The following is a 16,783-nucleotide window of genomic DNA, read 5'->3' as shown; positions in this document are numbered from 1 at the left end:
CCCTGTTTTTCCCCACCCCCCTTCTCGTTTTTCCCAACCCCATTCCCTTTTTTCTGTCCCCTTTTCCCTCTTTTTCTCTCCCCCCTTTCCTCTTTTTCCGTCCCCCCTTCCGTCTTTTTCCTGACCAACTCCCTTTTTTCCCGACGCCCCTCTCCTTTCTTTCCCAACACCCCTTCCCCTTTTTTTTCCCGACCCCCTTCCCTTTTTTTTCCCGACCCCCTTCCCTTTTTTTTCCCGGCCCCCTTCCCCTTTACAAAAAGCAGATACTGCTCTTTGGGTGTGCTGGGATTCGTTTGCATGCCGTTAGGTACCAGGACTCTTTCTGTATGGTGGATCAGAAACGTAGCACGTTGAAGTTTGATATTGAAACTGAAGGCGTTAGGTAATATGAACATGATTGCTTTCCTGACAGATCTCTTCGAGCACATCACAGCCCGGAGTCCTGGGAGCTGTAAAACAAACCGAGGAGTCTGCATTGTTTCAGTTTGCTGAGGTATAATGGCTGAAATACGGGGTGGGGGGAATATGGCAGGAAGCAAGGAATCAATAAGAGTTGTCACTGAATGGCTGAGCACCCTGTGTTACAAGGGATTCCCATTAAGAGATGTTCATCTTCATGACAGCACTGTGTTAAGAAAATCATATGGGGAATAACCAGGGATTGGACAAGAGATTGGCCGGTTCTACCAGCTGCAGCATGTACAGAACATACTGGGCTTGTGAACATTACCTGGCCTTCCCTAGCAAAGGACCGCTGCAAACATACTTTCCAAATGGGCTTTATTTACATCTAGGAAAACAACAAATAAAAGCCCTTCTGAAATGACACTACGCACTGCCTATGGAAGAGGCTGCAGCAGTGCAAAACGGCAACTGCCCTAGAGGCAGGAATCCTTTGGGAAACAGACTTGCAGGTCAGATGAAGCTTATCACAACAGCTACACGGATATGTAACACCATGATTAGCTGATGACGTGTAAAGGCTATAAGTTACCTATAAGTATGTAAGGTGTCCTTCTTCCTCCACGTGTGGAAGGTTTGGAGTTCTTGAAGATTGCTTTTAATAGTTTATTCTCCCGTGTGTTTAATGTGCTCCTATGAATTGACTTTCCACACATATTCTCTTCTTGCCCATTTGGGGGAGTCTGGTACCGCTTTGCAGAATCAGCTGTGCTAAAGGTATCTTCAGGATGTATCTGAAAAGAAAGGATTGGAGCTGATGCTATTGTGGAGGAGCAGAATGGGATGAAAAGATACCTGTTTGTTATTCTGTGTGCATACAACACTCTCCTTTCTGTTAAATGTTAAGCTAATTGTGTACTGTGTGTTTTCAGCTTGGCTGGGGTGGGCCTTGATGTACTTGTTAGCAGGCCCAAGTAAGAAAAACCAATTTGCTAATTCAGGTGTCGTAAACTCCCTGACTACAAACTCCCCTCTAAAAGATGCGATAGAGTTAATACCTCTAATCACGAAGATGTTTTCATATGTGCCCCCTTTTATTAAAGCTACAAGTCAATTTGGAAAGTTCTTTTGAGAAACTTAGTGGAATTGGGCACGAGGGAGCCATGTATTGAAGCCAACCTTTTAAACCAAGTAAAAGATGGAAGTTGGAGAATGCTTCTTGTGAATTGCTTTGCAAAATATTGTATGAGTGAGTCTGCTAACTTAGATTCAGAAACCTTCACCATCTTGTGTTTTAATTAAACAGCAACTTTAATTAAGCTGCGGTCTGCAGAGATGAGCAGGGTATCGGTTTCCTTCAGCACACCATTTCATCCATCTCAATCAGTTTCCTTCAGCACACCATTTCATCCATCTCAATCAGTTTCCTTCAGCACACCATTTCATCCATCTCAATCAGTTTCCTTCAGCACACCATTTCATCCATCTCAGTCGATTTCCTTTAGCACACCACTCTCAAATTGTCATGTAAAACCTGACCAAGGTCAACTTCCAGGATTTCACAGAACCTAAAATCATTTCCTCTCCTAACTGAACAAACAACAAAATGACCAACCTGAAGATTGTCATTGGGATGTGACAGTGCATTGAGTTTGCCTGGCGCTAGACTGCGCCAGCTCATTTGGCGTGCGTGTATGAATCATCAAAGGTTAGGTAGAAGAGGTGCTTAGAAAGTTAATTAGAAACTGGTGAGGACAGTTTTAAAGCCAGGGCTAATCTCTTTTTCTTGTAAAGGTATGAAAATGCATGTGCAGACTGGGGGGGTTGTGGGGTTTTAGTTGTGTTTTCAATGTCTGGGGACAGAAAAGGGACAGAAACATGGAAAAGAAAAGAGCATGCTACAGAACCTCTTTAAGCTTTCTTCCCCTGCTGTTAAAGCTGCTTGCGCTCTTTCAAATATAAGGGCTTTCATTTACACAGGGTGTCTTTTGTCAAGTTTGGCAAAAATCCCGTTCCTTACTGTGCCACTTCTTACTGGGTCCTGTCTATATGAATGCATTGCTGCATTTAGGAAGCTAAATCATGGTAAGCAATTTGCAGTAGACTGCTGTCAGCCATGTACAGTGCTGCAAAAGAAAAAAGAGAGGGAGAGAAAGTAGTTATTTAGCCAGTAGCCAAATAGACCTATGAAGAAATGTGAAGTGTGCTGTGGTCTGATGTGCCTGGAGCGTTTGGCAGCCATCCCAGCTCAGTTTTGGTTCTGGCTGGGTGTTCTTCATATGTTCCCTTTCTCTTCGCCGCCTTTGCAGCAGGGTGAGTAAGAGTGCCTCTTTGTGAAGACAGCAATCCCATTGAGTAGATTTGTCATTTAGAATGGACACCTTTACCCCAGCAGTACAAGTCCCCTGTCACTCAGAAACAGCTTGTTATATGTAGACATTAGCATGGGATTCTTTCCGTCTGTAAAGCCTCAGTTAGCCTTTCATGAGGTTGTCTGTCCCAAATGCTACAGTCATCAATTAAAGCTGTTGAGGATATGGCTAATGAGGCCTGCCCAGTGACTTGCCACAACAGATGATGAGAATCCCAGGAGTAAGACTTCATTGGGTCCCGTGGGTGTGCAAGCATGCATCTTGGAGGTCTTCAGAGATGACATGATGTCCTTGTAGGAGGTTTTTTTAAGTCCAGAGTGTTGCCAAGTTGCACTCTTGGCTTTCTCATTCTGCTCTTGCAGATACTTGCTCCTACTTGTGTCCTTCTCATTTGCACCTTTATGGAAAGCCCTTATATAGGCCAGTGATTTCAGAGCAGTGGGCTGTGTTCCTTACTTCGGTGGCTGTTTGCAAGCTGTCTGCTCACATGGGCTGGTTGCTGTCATCCTCCTTGCCATGTGAGGGAAGCAGAGCAGATGGGACCCTTTGCTCTCTTGGTCTTACTGGATGTGTGTTTGGCAAACGCGAACAGATGGTGATGATTCCTTTATTGAGAAGAAACAAGGATACCTCTTGGATTTACTTAGCTAAACTCTCGTTATTAAACGGAGAAAATGCTTCCAGAGAGTGGAAGCAATAAATTGCTTTTTTAACCATCTTAAAAAGAGAATGAAGCCAAAACCCCCAAACTTCTCACTTTCAGCTGCTTTTTGGAAGGTTTTCTCTAGGTGATTTAATGAAAAAAACCCAACTTGCATGCGGCAAGGCGGAATTTCCTTTGCAAGTCCTACAGGTTACCATCATTGAGGAGAAATGCATGCCTGAGTTTTTGTCCTTGTTGCATTCTCACGTGCTCACTTTGAGCAGGCTTGCAGGCAACCCTTTCTGTCTATTTCTGTGCTAAGCACAAGGTTTGAATCCTTGACAACTTTTGGTCAAAGCACCTTGGAATCAGGAGCGTGAGAACTAGTCAGTATCTTCTGATATCCAGCCTTCCCTTAGGTAAAGCTGTAACCTTCCCTGGTCAAGCTGCGATGTAAAATAGATGAATATGTTTGCTGTTCGTCTGTATGCTGAAATCAGTAAAGAGCTGTGTTGAAAGGAAATACCCGGTTTAGGAGGGAAATGAAAATGTGGTACCATGGCACATGATTCTTACACAAAGTAGAATAATGTAGTAGCTGAAATGCTGACCTGCATTGTAATAAAAGACAGTAACTTGCCCCTAATGATCCCCAAGTTCAACCTCTACATAAAAAGGGGCTGTTTGCGGTTGTAGTACTGCAGGTTCTGATTGTTCTAATAAAAACTAGAAGGCGGTGGTAAGCCAGGGAATGAGATTTGTGTTCCCCCGAGAGGTGATCGATTGGTCATCTCCTGCTTTTGATGCTTGGCCAGCAGCATCAGCAGAATGAATCCTTACGTTTATGTCTCTTGCAGTTTATTTTCTTGACTAGGAAGAGAATTTTCCTGCTGAAGTGAAATGTTGCCTTCCCGTTAGTACTACAAGGATCTCACCTTGGTTTTGTTAGGAGCAGCCATTTGCTTGTCAAAATGCAATTCTTTGCTCTTTCCTCACATGATGCGTCAGGAGGCAAAATATCCCTGCATGTTCGCAGGCTATACCGCAGTGTGGGGATCTTTTTTTGTCCCTTTTCTACCTTTCATATTGCACTGGAAAAAATCATTAGAAGCTGAGGATTTATCACAGTAGAAGGATGAAAAGCTGAGGCCGTCTTTCTGCAAAGTGCAGTGTACTCTAGGGGGGTCCTGAGCAAGTTCACTGAACTGCCTCAAAGCATACAATATGATAAATTATTGGCTGTGGACAGTACAAACAGAAGAGAATCCACGAGCCTAATCTAAGGAAGGAATTCTGTATTTGCTTGTGTCCCACTGACCTAAATGCCTGTTAAGTGTTTCCTGGATGGTACATGAAACACTTTCATGAAGTAGCACCTTCTGCCAGAAAAATCTTAAAGTAACCAATTTAACGAACTCCTTGGGTTTTCATGGTTTGTTCTCCCTTCCCTTCTGTCTTTCCTGTGTGCCACTGAAATACTGTTCATTTAAAACCTAGATCTCATCAAATACTTCCCAATTGTCAAGTCCTGAGCTGGTGAATCATTGTGGGAAGGCTGCACTCTTCCAGTTGGCAAGAGTAGAGTTATACCCATTAGCGTGACAATGGGAAGATGTGTATGTCTGTTCTCCAAAAGGGTATGAATACTAGGTCAGGTTTCCCAAGAGTCCTAGAAATTCTCTGAGAGTCTTGAATACAACCCTGTAGATATGGGGTATGTATGAATACAGCTCTTTGATATGGATTAATCACCCAAAAACCTTTGAGGCTTGGTGTGCAGACACTATTCTTGATGATTGACAGATGAAGATACATGTTGTAATCAGGTAAATAAGGGAGGATCCTAGCACCTTACTCGCACAGGGGTTTTGCCCCCTCCTTCCTCTCATCCGTCCGCATATTCTTACTGGTGAGGTTAATATCTCTTAGGGAAAAAAAGAAACAGAATGGAAGCACTGAAATTTCATGCCTTGTTCCATAGATGCTATTATCTGACTTTATAGGAACTTACATGAGTGGAGGAAAACCTGCCTTACCCTGCAGGCAGTCCCTCACAGTAGGAGGGTTTGTGTGTGCTGCGTTGTCAGCAGTGCTTATGCAAGGGTGATTACACCTAATTGTGATCAGTGATCCGTAAGGGCATTTGGCCCTTGCAGCCCTGGGACAGCAAAAAGGCTGGTAATATTTAGTCAGAGACACCAGAAGTTTGTGAGGTGTCCTCGGACAGGACAGCAGCAGGGTTCGAGTAGGGCTGTGCCGGGCTAAGGCTGCTGCTGAGTGCAGCTTGACTTTGGGAAGTCAGCATTGAAAGTTGTGATGTGAAGCTTGAGAAGCCCTCGTTGGAGGGTTCACTGATGCTTGTCCACAGAGTCTGTATGGCAGCTGGCAGCAAAAGTGAAGCTGCACATTGGAAACCTTTCTGTGATCTCTCAGTGACTGCTCAGGTTCCCACAGACCTGATTTAGAATACAAAATGAATGTTAAAGGCTCTGATTCAAACTGAGAAAAGCATGGCACATGTGCAAAGCACATCCTGCTTGCTGCTGACTCTTGTAGGACCTTTATTTCGTTCCAGTTTTGGAGATACCTGCTATCTGTAGTGTTGGATAAATGAAATGTGAGAGATTCAGATGAAGTTTTCAGATAGCAGTTAAGGACCTGGTTTGGAGCACCCCAAATAAACTGTGTTCATCGTCACCTCAAGGCTTGCAAGTTCACTTGGCAGACTCGTGTGCCACGGCGCCGTAGCTCCAAACCACAGATGCTGTGCACTGGAGGGGACCAGACTGCTGTCTCCATGCTGCTGGCGTGGCAGGGGTTTGGCACGTGGGAGCCTGTCTGCTTCAGCGCATCACACTGCTCTGCTCCTCCTTCATCTCTCTGCTACAGGGATTAACCAGTTTTATCTTCTCCCCCTCCAGCCCGCCTTCCCTGTGCCTTCCTTTGTGGTATTTCACAGCATTTCACAGATGGTGAAGGCATAAAACGCAGAAGTGGGTTAGAAAGTCATTGAATTCTGTAGAAGATAGCTGAAGTTTCTAAAGCGGTTGGAGCAGCCGCTGTGCAGGCTGAAGCCTGGGAGGCCGCTGCTAATCAGCTCTGCTCAGTTTCTTGCTGTGCCGAAATGCATGCTTTGTCTTCATCCTTCAGAGCGGAGGCAGGGGAGTGCAGGGAGGCAGTGGTGGGGCTCTGCATCACCTCCACGAAGCACGGAGGTCGCTTTGGAGACTTGAGCTGTAACAGGCAGCGCTTGGGAGATGCTGTGAAGAGCTGCAGCTTCCAGGAGGCAGCATCATTAACCCTTGTTGTTTATTTCCTCGGTGGCAATGAGGGGTTGATTTCTACAAAATCCACTTTGTTGGCCGGTGTTGGTTCGGAGCAAGGGAAATTGTAGTTTGGGGGGATAAGGGGAGCTAAAAGGTTGTATACACTGTAGTTCCCCGGTCCCTAGAACTCCAGTTGTGCATCAGATGTCCACCTGAGCCTTCAAAGCCACCACCGGTTGGGTTGCCTGCTGGTTCAGATTGGTGTTTAGCTGCTGACGTCCGCTCATGTGCGAGATAGCAGGTGCTTCAGCTCATCCCGCTCTGCAAGGGAAGTCATGACAAGAAGATTCCCAGATCTGCAAATACCCTTGGTGTCTGGTGCTGTTATCCACCGGAGCAATGGTGGAGCAGGTTTCACCTGTAACAGCGTGCACGGGTCTGCGCTTCTTTTTCAATGTAATGATCTTATGAATGAGTTCTGGGAAGGGGGAGGAGATAATCCATTCAGAAGTTGTCTGGTAAACAGGAAAGAATTGCGCTGGGAAAATAACGGTTTTCTCTTCTCCCCCTCTGTTTTTTTTTCCTTTAGATTTCTTCAAATACATCACATTCGGTTCCTTCTGATTTAACAAAGCAATGTGGAGCATCAGCGTTATTTCAGCTGGCAGAGGTAGTATTAAAACACTGGTGACTAATTACCACAGGTGCAGTGGGGCGGAGAAGTTAATGATGTTGATTGCCCGAGCCTGGAAGGCGGAACAGTGCTACACTTATAATTAGCCTGTTGCTTATAGAAGCATAAATTATTGTGGCTTGGGTGCCACAAGTGAAGATTTGCCTGGTAATCCAGGGTTAATACCATCAGTTTGAAGGCTTCTGAGAGTCTGTGCTGCAGCTGGGATGAAGTACCAGTCCCTGGTAGCAAAGGGGCTTTCCAGTCACCATTGAAGTTGTTTAAACTCCTTGGTTTAGGCTTTGGGGTTTTGACTGGTTTTGATGGGGGGCTCAAGGAGTCGAGAGAGAGAGAGCCAGGTTAGTCTGTTACTCAGTGAGGGTATTGCCGTTACAAATTCCTGTGGAAGGTCATTAGTTGCCTTCACTGATTTTTGCTTTTCATGCCTACTGTTTCCTGAAGTGCTCCATAACTTCTGTTGGAACTCTGCTGTGATACTCTCAGCACATCCTCCTTCTGGGAGCAGTTAAAAGCAATGGCTGCGTACTGAAACGTTGCATTTTCTTTGCTTCTAAGCTCTTTGTAAATTGCAAAGAGCTCACAAAACAGAAGTCACTTTTTTATAGCCACATCCACAGCCCTCTGTTCTGTTGGCTCGTGCAGAAGCAAAGGTATAAAGAAGAAACCAAAAGCCATCGATGAGGGATGTGTGTATTGAGTTGACAAAATATTATCAGTGTCCAGTGAGCTGTTTTCAAGATTTACCTTTAGCTTTTGAAAATCACAGGCTGTGTCTACACTGCAGTGCAGTAAAATGTCACAGAAGTACCTTAAGTACCAGCAACCCGTCTCAGCATAGTTTGTGGGGTTCTCGTCTGCATAATCTCCTCTGCTTCCTAATAGACACCTAATAGAAACACGATCTCCAGTGTTCCCGATGCTCAACCAGGCTTGACCTGAACCAGATCAGGAGTTTCTACCCTTTGCAGCAGGCATTTCAGAAGTGTACTGTGTTATGCTCAGGCGTATATTGGCGTAAGAGATATTTTTAGTTTGCAAGGAAATAATAATGCCTTGCCAACTTGAGACATCTAAAACCGACCTGAATATAACCCAGTGATGTGGAGGGCACATCCATACTGACCACGTGGCCCATGGGCTGAGCTGTGGGATAGGGGCACTCCTGATGTCTGGTTCAGAGCAAGCCTCTTGCATCTGTTTTTGCTCCAGGTTGCTGTTTGGGTGGCATTTGTGTTAAAAACACGTTAGCAGTAGGAATTCAGCTGAGGGGCTTTGAGAGGGAGGCTGAGCAGAAGGTGGCACTGCTTTGCGCTCTGAAGGACTATCCCAGCAGTGTCAGCACAGCTTGCAGGTGATTCAAAACCAAGAGGATCTCCCAAGTCTGAGCTACAGGAACTTGGCAGTTTGAGGACCTCTTTTATAGCCCGTATTTTAGTATCGTTGTTCCTCAGACAGTGTGAGAGGTTTGGTTTCCATTACTGTTATCTCCAGGAGGAGATAACCATGGCAACGACTGCTGCTTTGCAGTTCCTTGCAAAATAAGTCTGTGACATGAGAAGATTTGGAAGGCTTTTTTACTCCCTTCCAAACTGTTTTGCACATTCAAGTAAAAGAAAATGATCCTCATTATTGAGATTCAGTTAACTTCTTTCACCCTCTCCTTCAGGGCCATTTGGAAAATGGAGGAAAAGATGGTGTATAGTGACATTTGGGAGTTGAAGGGGGTATGGATGTGAGATTTCAAGTAGCTTGTCTGTGCCAATAGTGAGAAATAATGTATTGTTCCATTTAGGGTATTCTGAAAATCTATCTAGCAGTGGGTTTCAGGGTTATATAAAAGGCACTTGAATGATCATGGAAACACCACTGAGATAGCCGGAGTCCTTTTCTATTAGGGCAGTAGAACCCACCAGCTTTATTCTAGCACTTAGCCGTCATCGCATCAGTTTCAGTAGGGCTTCAGCGTGTTCTTCAGTACTGTCCTTTAGCATAGTTTGCTTTCCTGAGCTAAGATGCCAGAGAGATTCCCTGTGTAATGCTCCTGATAACGTAGGTAAGTAGTGTTAACAGTTGGCGTTTGTTTCATGGGGCTGTTTTTAAACTCGTTCTAGATGTGCCTTGCTTCAGAAGGAGTAAAAGTGAAAGAACCTGGGAAAACAAAAGTGGAAGCACCGGAAGATGTGAGAGGGGAAGTTCCAGAGGAAATGGAAGCAGAACTGGAGAAAACGATAAAAGACTCCTGTAAAGGAAAAACAGAACAATTGGAGATCAAGAGAATGCAAAACCGGGATGAGGCGAAAGCTGAGGAATCAGAAACTGCCAAGTGCAGAGATTTTACCAGTCTCTCAATGGAGAATAGTCCTTTTGAGAGAAACGACAGCACAAAGGATCACATGTGCTGTTCTCCAGAGCTCTCACTAGCTGACATGAGTATCCTCGGGCTAAAGCCAGAAAAGATCAAGAAGAAGAAGAAAAAGAGCAAGTTGGAGCGGCACACGAATGAGAAATCCACCCCCAAGAAAGCCTGTAAAAAGAGGCAGTCCTCTGAGTCGGACATTGAGAGTGTCATGTATACGATTGAAGCCGTTGCGAAGGGGGACTGGGGGGCTGAGAGACTGGCGGAAACTCCCCGCAAAAAACCCCGTCCTGCCTCCAATGTGAAGGAAAGCGCGTTGGATTCCAAATCACCAAAGAAAAAAGTGAAGTCGAAAGACAAGAAAGCGTCCAAGGAGAAACCCACGGAGACCACCAAAGAATCAAAGCCTCCCGATTTCCTTACTATTGCAGCCAGCAAGGAAGAACCGTGCGAGGCTTCTGATAACATTAAAGCGGAACCACTGACCCCGACAGAGGAGGTGGTACCCCAAAGCTTACCAGAACAGGTCAAAACTGAGGACAGTGACTGTGTTAAAAAGATAGAAAGCTGTGGCTCCAGGAAATCGGAGAGGTCTTGCAAAGGTGCTCTTTATAAAACTCTGGTGTCAGAGGGCATGCTCACATCTCTGCGTGCTAACGTGGACAGAGGTGGGTGGCTTTGAGTGTTTCGTTTACAGCAGAACCGCTAAAGCCTGCCTGGAGTGGGAGGAAAAGCCAAAAGTCTGTGTTTATGTTGGAGTCTGAGCAGCGTGTGATGGGAATGCTCTTTTCTGGTCACCCAAGATGCTGGGGGCAGGTGGAGGGGAAGGACTCCATGGTCCAGGGTAGGCCTTCTGGAGCCCTGCCATTTCTGCTTGCCTCCCAGGCTCTTAACCTCTCCTTTTTTTGTCTTTCATGATCTGTGATGTAGCTTTTTGACCAAAGGCTTTGTTGGTTCATTTGTCAGCCTGCTGATAGATCTATGCAGGACCTGTGCAGCATGCAACCCCAAACAAAGAGCTCGTTTCTATATAAACAACTGGTGGTTTGTGAGCATAACGCTTGGTCCTACGAGAGGCAAATGTGTTGTGCTTTTGGTTCAGTTGGTTTGCTGTAGGTGGTGAGCAAGAACCCTTTACCTTGTGGAAGGATAAATCTGAGATGATTTCTGAAAGCTTTCAGTGAGATGCCCTGAAATGTGTTTTCCCAGTTAGTAGATGTGTAATTAGAACAGTCAGACAAGAAAAAGATGCTTGTAATTTAGGGAGGTTTATTACTATAAATCTACTTACCTTTTTCTCCTCCTTTATACCTCAAGAGATCCTGACTTCACAGGTAGTATGAAAAAGGGTGGGGAGTGGGGTTGCCAATCAGCATTATCCACTTTAAAGTAAATAGATAAATGTTTTGTTACCCCTTCAAGACATTCAAACACCATAGGTTACAGTACTGAATGGGTACCCAAGTTCCTTCTGAGCCACTTTGTTCTGGCGCATGTTTCTAAAGATGAGAAACAATTTTCTGCCTTCATCCCAGGAAAAAGAAGCTCAGGAAAAGGCAACTCCTCAGATCATGAAGGATGCTGGAGTGAAGAAAACTGGGCTTTTTCCCAAAGTGGGACAAGTGGGAACAAGAAACTGAAAAGGCCTAGGCCAAAGGAAGAGTTTGTTTTTGGGTAAGTTGCAGTTTAACGCTGTTCGAAGTTGTAGTTAGGTCAGCCTGGTAACCTAAGAATGAATCCTCCCCTGCAGCTGAGTGAACTGCATCCAGCACCCAAATAATCACAATTAGACAGAATTCCTGAAAATTACAAACGCTCCTGGGCTGAGTCATGCTCTAGGTACCTGGTATTCATATATCAAAGTAATTCCTTTGAGATCTCCCCTGCTTTACACTACTGTAAACAGATGTGAATGACATGTGCTCGCTTTAAGAAGGTGGGGGAAACAAAGGTGCAATATTTACCCACTCAAGAGATGAGGAGGAAGGTTACTTACATTTTCAGAGCGCTCCGAAAGTGGTGTTTAAGCTTCTGTGTAGGTGTTCAATCATCATAAACAGAATTAGCCTAGAAAGAGCACAGCTCTTTGCCCGCTTGGAGAGATTGCTTATAGAGGAAGAATAAACAGTGTTCTCATATTGGCAAATAATTATGATAAACTTCTCATTTTTCCATTGTAAAGAAAGGTATTTAAACCCTTCATGTACAGAGGGAAGAAATCAAATATATCAGAAGAATAATTAATGATTACAAATGCATTAAAATTTAGCAAGGCTGCCCGGAATTACTTTTCTAGTGCATTAATAACAGTCTTCGTCAGAGTATTACAGATTTATTTAACTACAGGCGTAGCTGATCAATCTCCTTAGCCATCCATACTTAACTGCAAATTCCTGAAGACTTCCAATTATCTAAATTCAGAGGATGAAAATGAATTACAAATGAGTAGATTTTTCACACTTCATGCTTAAAATCGTAATGTTTCTGTTGTGCAGGCTCGTGGTGGCCTTTTTTATAACCTAGTTTATGTGAAATTTAGTTGCAGCTCTATTTACAGCAAAGATACTAAATTGGTTAAAAGCTCTAAGTCTTATTTGCTTGGAATAGGCAAGTAAAAACGATGGAACTCTTCTTGTGGTTTTAGTGCACTGCGTAAAAGTTACGTAAATATTTTTGGGGTTTAAATGGAAAGATTGAAAACTTTTCACGCCAAATGGTGTGAAAACTGAATGCCTCTCCTAGCCCAAAACCAATGTAGTTACAAATGATTTATTCAAAATAGCTCAGAAAACTGGGTAAATAATTTGTTTGACAAATGCTGTTCTACCGTCATTAGCTGGCTGAATGGGGAAAATACAGTCTCAATTCTTGATTAAGTCATGTCGTTAATCAGCACTATTTAACGAACTTTGTGAAGGCAGAATCAGTGATTTGTGGAGGAGCATAAGTGCTGTAGGTATCCATTACCCCTGTGCCTTGCACGATGTGATCTGGCTACCTGAAGAGCCATTTTTACCTCTACCTGCTCCACTTAACTCTTTGTTCTCCCTTCAGCATCACCTTTCAGCCTCATTTCTCTTCACACCTCTGGTATTAATGTGTTTCTCCCCCTGTGCTCTTACCTTGTCCATCAGTAGTTGCTGCACTACGCTGATGGTCCTTGTCAGGTGTGCTTAGTCCATGCACAGCCCACTCCTTTGCCAAGCAGCGCTCTGCCTCTCTGTATCTCCTGGCAGGGCTAGTCTGTGTGGTATGCAGACCTCAGCTCAGCTGCGTGTGTCTGACCAGGCTCATGAGATGCTCTGAACATTCATGATGATGTGAATTTTGTTTTACTGATTGATTGAGATAATGATAGCAGCGCTCTGCACTGCCTCCATGTCACACCAGCTAGAAAGTACTAGCCCGGATGGCAGCTCCTCTGCTTTCAAGGTTGGACCTTGCTAGTAGCCCCTCATATGCCCTTGGGGCAGGTGGCAACAGGCTATGGGAGAAAAGCTGTGGCAGAGGATGGAATTGCATGAGGGATGTTAGGACACAAAATCAGCTTGCTTTGTGGTTGTCAAGGAGCATCCGTGTGGAAGAGGGAGGTGGCAGTACCAAGCACCACTAATACCAGGTATCTTTGTGATTTCAAAGCAAAACAAACCATGCAAACCCCAAACAAGCAAAATGACAAACCAACCCCATCATGCACGTAGTCTGCCAAGAGCCAAGGGTCTATTTTAAGGTACACGGTGGCTTACTGAAAGAACTGATGACTACAGAGATAAAGTGAAGTGTCATTCTGCCTACCAAAGCTTTCAGAATGCAGTTCGTTTGAAGTGCTGCTTCAGAAAGCAGAGAGAAATGCCGGGTTTCTTGTGATAGTTCCAAATGTACGGTGTGTAAGGGCCATCCTTCTAACAGTCATAACAACTTTAGTCAAGTTCAGGTTTTCCATAGCGAACGGAATAAAGGGCTAATAGCAGATGTCATCGTTCCCCTGTCATTGATGGTGCTATTTATAATCTGCCTAGCTGTGCACACTGCCTTTTATTAAAACACGGTTCCTTCTGGCTGCAAAAATTCCCTGGAACAGAGGGCTTATGTAAGCCAGTGTAGTCATTACAGCCAGGAATTCCATGCCATCCTGCTTGAGTGGTTTGTTTTCATCTGGCTATTAGGAGCAGTAGTACCCTGTCTATGGGTTTCTGGAGTTGTAGGTGTTCTAGTTACAGTTGTTCGGTTTGGGCTGAAGTACGAGGAATGTTGGGTTCCCGCAGAACAAATATAAAGCGAATTCCCACCCAAAGCACCAGGGTTTAGAATATCCCCAGTAGATTGAATAGTTTGACATTTTTCTTCTGCTTTGAATTGTTGTTTTCATTCTCCTGTAAGGACTTTTATATGAAGTTACTTTATTGGTTTGGTTATTTATTGTGTTTTTATTGTCTTTCTTCATTCCCCTCACAGAACAGACAGATCTCCTTTATGAGTCTGTGCAGCAATCAGAGCTAAATGTCACCAGCATGACATTGATTTATTTATTCTGATTTTAATATATGCAACTAGTGTAATCAGCTTGCTCTGAGTTACACGAGCAGAAGCTAGAGTGTACATTCTCATCCCAAAGTTGGCATGATGTATACTAGTCTGATGCTGACGGTGTGTGTGCGCTTACCTCTTTCCCCTTTTTAGCTTAGCAAAGTTGGAAGAAGAATTTGAAAAGAAATTCAACAGCCTCCCTCAATACAGTCCTATTACCTTTGACAGGAAAAATTCATCTGTTCCAAGGAAAAAGAGGAAGGTTGGAAGCGGCTCCTCCGAACATCCAAAATCCAACAAAGGTAAAGTACCATGCGCAATACATTCCTAAGCAACAGCAGTGCTATGACAAGCACAGGAATTATGCGTTCTTATTTTACTGTTCTATGTGAAAAGCATGAAGTCAAGGAAGAAAAATGGTAGCCCTGGGGTTAGTTGGTTCTCACCTGGGTCAGCGTTCAGGCTGTAGTCAGGATCTTCATGCGGAGTAGAACTGGTTGGAGGTTGTGCATGAGAAATGTCTATATGAGACATAGGAATGTCTGTATGAGAAATGGAGTTCTCATAGCAAACTGATTTATCCAAAAAATAGTTACTTATCGAAAAATGTAATTTATCAAAATCTGATTTATCAAAATTCTCCACAATATTTATCAGAAAATGTAGAAAACTATCAAAAAACGTGACTGTTTGTGAAGGAAGTGAATTTGGCAAGTTTTCCCAGGAGAAAATGGGGGGAAAATGGCAGGTTATCACAAGGTTACATTTTGACAGCTTTCAAAACATGATTTTACGCCAGTTTGCATTTCACTGTAGTTTTAGGCTCTTCAGATTAAAACATGAGGCCAGAGGGCTCAGAATGAAACAGTTTGATACTTTTTTGTCTTTTCTTTTTAATCAAGATTTTACCTGTCATGCGTTTGGAGCAAAAGTGTCCCGACATGAGAAGGAAAGTTAGGGAACAAGACAGCCAATTCCATAGCCAGCTCCGTTGCTGAGGCTGTCAGAGAAACTCACGACACATTTGGCTGTTTTATATACAAACACCCTGTGATGCAGAGGTGGTAAAGAAGTGAGAATGTCATAGGGAAAACTACTTTTAGACTGTGGCAGGGATACTGATGTATACATGCGGTACAGAAGCATCACCAAATGAAGGAACGACGTACCAGTAATTGTACAAGACAAAAGGATGCTCAAAAGAACCCTCATTATGCACAGTTCACAATGTGGAGCTGGTTTCCTTTTCTGCTGCTGTGCTAGTTTCACTGACGGACAGGTTTTCACATCTAATATGGCTATTTTAGCCAGGTGACCCTGGATTAGATCTGTGCCTTTTGAATACTTCACAAATAATCACATTATAGTATGCAGGACTGAGCAGCTGTTCTTTTCCGGTGCATGCCAATTTTGGTATTGATTTTTGTATCTCTATAATTAGATGTGGAGCAGGCACTTTTGCAGAATTAGACTTGTGCTAATACGAAGTGAGTTCTGACTTCAAATGCCTTTCATTTTTTTATGGTATGGCTTCTTCTTCAGTGAGCATGAATGAATTGCTCCGCAGCGTGACAGTACAATGGTTAATTAGGTAACATCTGTTGGGAACGAGATCTCCTCATCTACCATGATCTGGCAGGTGAAGTTGTAGCAGCTCTTTGGATCTCTTGCTGCAGTAATTACGTGTTCAGGTGTCTGTACATCTAAAAGTCTTGCAGGCCCTGTTTTTTCGGGAACGGTACGCTAGAATGATACCTTAAGTCAGGTATTCCAGAGCCGCCTTCTGCTTTTGGCTAAGCTTATGCACAAGAGCTTATTTTTTATCCTTATTGCCATCACTTAAAAAGCTTTGGAATATATTCGGCCATGTCTCAAGGGAAGGTCAGAAACGTAACTGCAGGCAGATTCCAAGCCTGATACAAGCAGTTCTGGCACAGCCCTGCGGAGGAGGCCATGAAGCGTTTGCCTCTGGCTAACAACAAGGGCGCTTCGAAATCAGGCAGCTGACTTTGCACTGGAGCAGATGGTGGAAAGGTTCACGTGACTGTTTGCCAACTGAGTTGTGGGGTTGCAACAAGCAGCCCCAGGGCAGGAATATCTGATAGTGCCATGCTGTTTCTGCAGTGAACACCTCACGGCAGCCCGGAACTAAATCCAGATGGAGCCAGTGATACCTGCTCCTAGTTTCAGCGGATGCTGAATTCACTCAAGTTAGTTGGGCAAGCTGTCAGCTTGTGTCAGTCATTCCAGCTCCCTCGAGAGTGAAGTTCAGCTCTCAAGAGGTAGCCAAGCAGATCTCAGACATTACCATTCTTCTTTTGGAAAAGAAAGGTTGCTAAGAACTAAATATTCCATGGCAATGGGTCGATTTTAATTTGGTTTCTTTTGTTAGGATGCTTCAAATTAGGATGCAAGTTATGGATTTGAAATGACCAGAACCAAATTACATACAAGCAAGCTTAGTAGGGAAACTGTTCCACATGGGCCAAACATTCATGAAGCTGAGTCCTCAGTTGAATTTGT

General features: G+C 44.0%; 1 protein-coding gene across 1 annotated transcript; it reads left to right on the top strand.

Moving 5' to 3' along the window:
- Positions 1–297: 297 nt before the first annotated feature.
- LOC308218501 (HMG box transcription factor BBX-like) lies at positions 298–15,218 on the top strand (the record flags this gene model as incomplete). The annotated part of the gene is made up of 7 exons (XM_080612678.1): positions 298–324; positions 413–493; positions 7,273–7,353; positions 9,489–10,401; positions 11,269–11,407; positions 14,489–14,562; positions 15,163–15,218. The coding sequence occupies 7 exons, from the start codon at positions 298–300 to the stop codon at positions 15,216–15,218; spliced, it is 1,371 nt and encodes a 456-aa protein (XP_080468804.1).
- Between the last annotated feature and the right edge of the window lie 1,565 nt (positions 15,219–16,783).

Source organism: Psittacula echo (assembly GCF_963264785.1).
Source record: "Psittacula echo genome assembly, chromosome: 3".
NCBI classification, from domain to species: domain Eukaryota; kingdom Metazoa; phylum Chordata; class Aves; order Psittaciformes; family Psittacidae; genus Psittacula; species Psittacula echo.
This window is presented reverse-complemented; position numbering and strand designations above follow the sequence as displayed.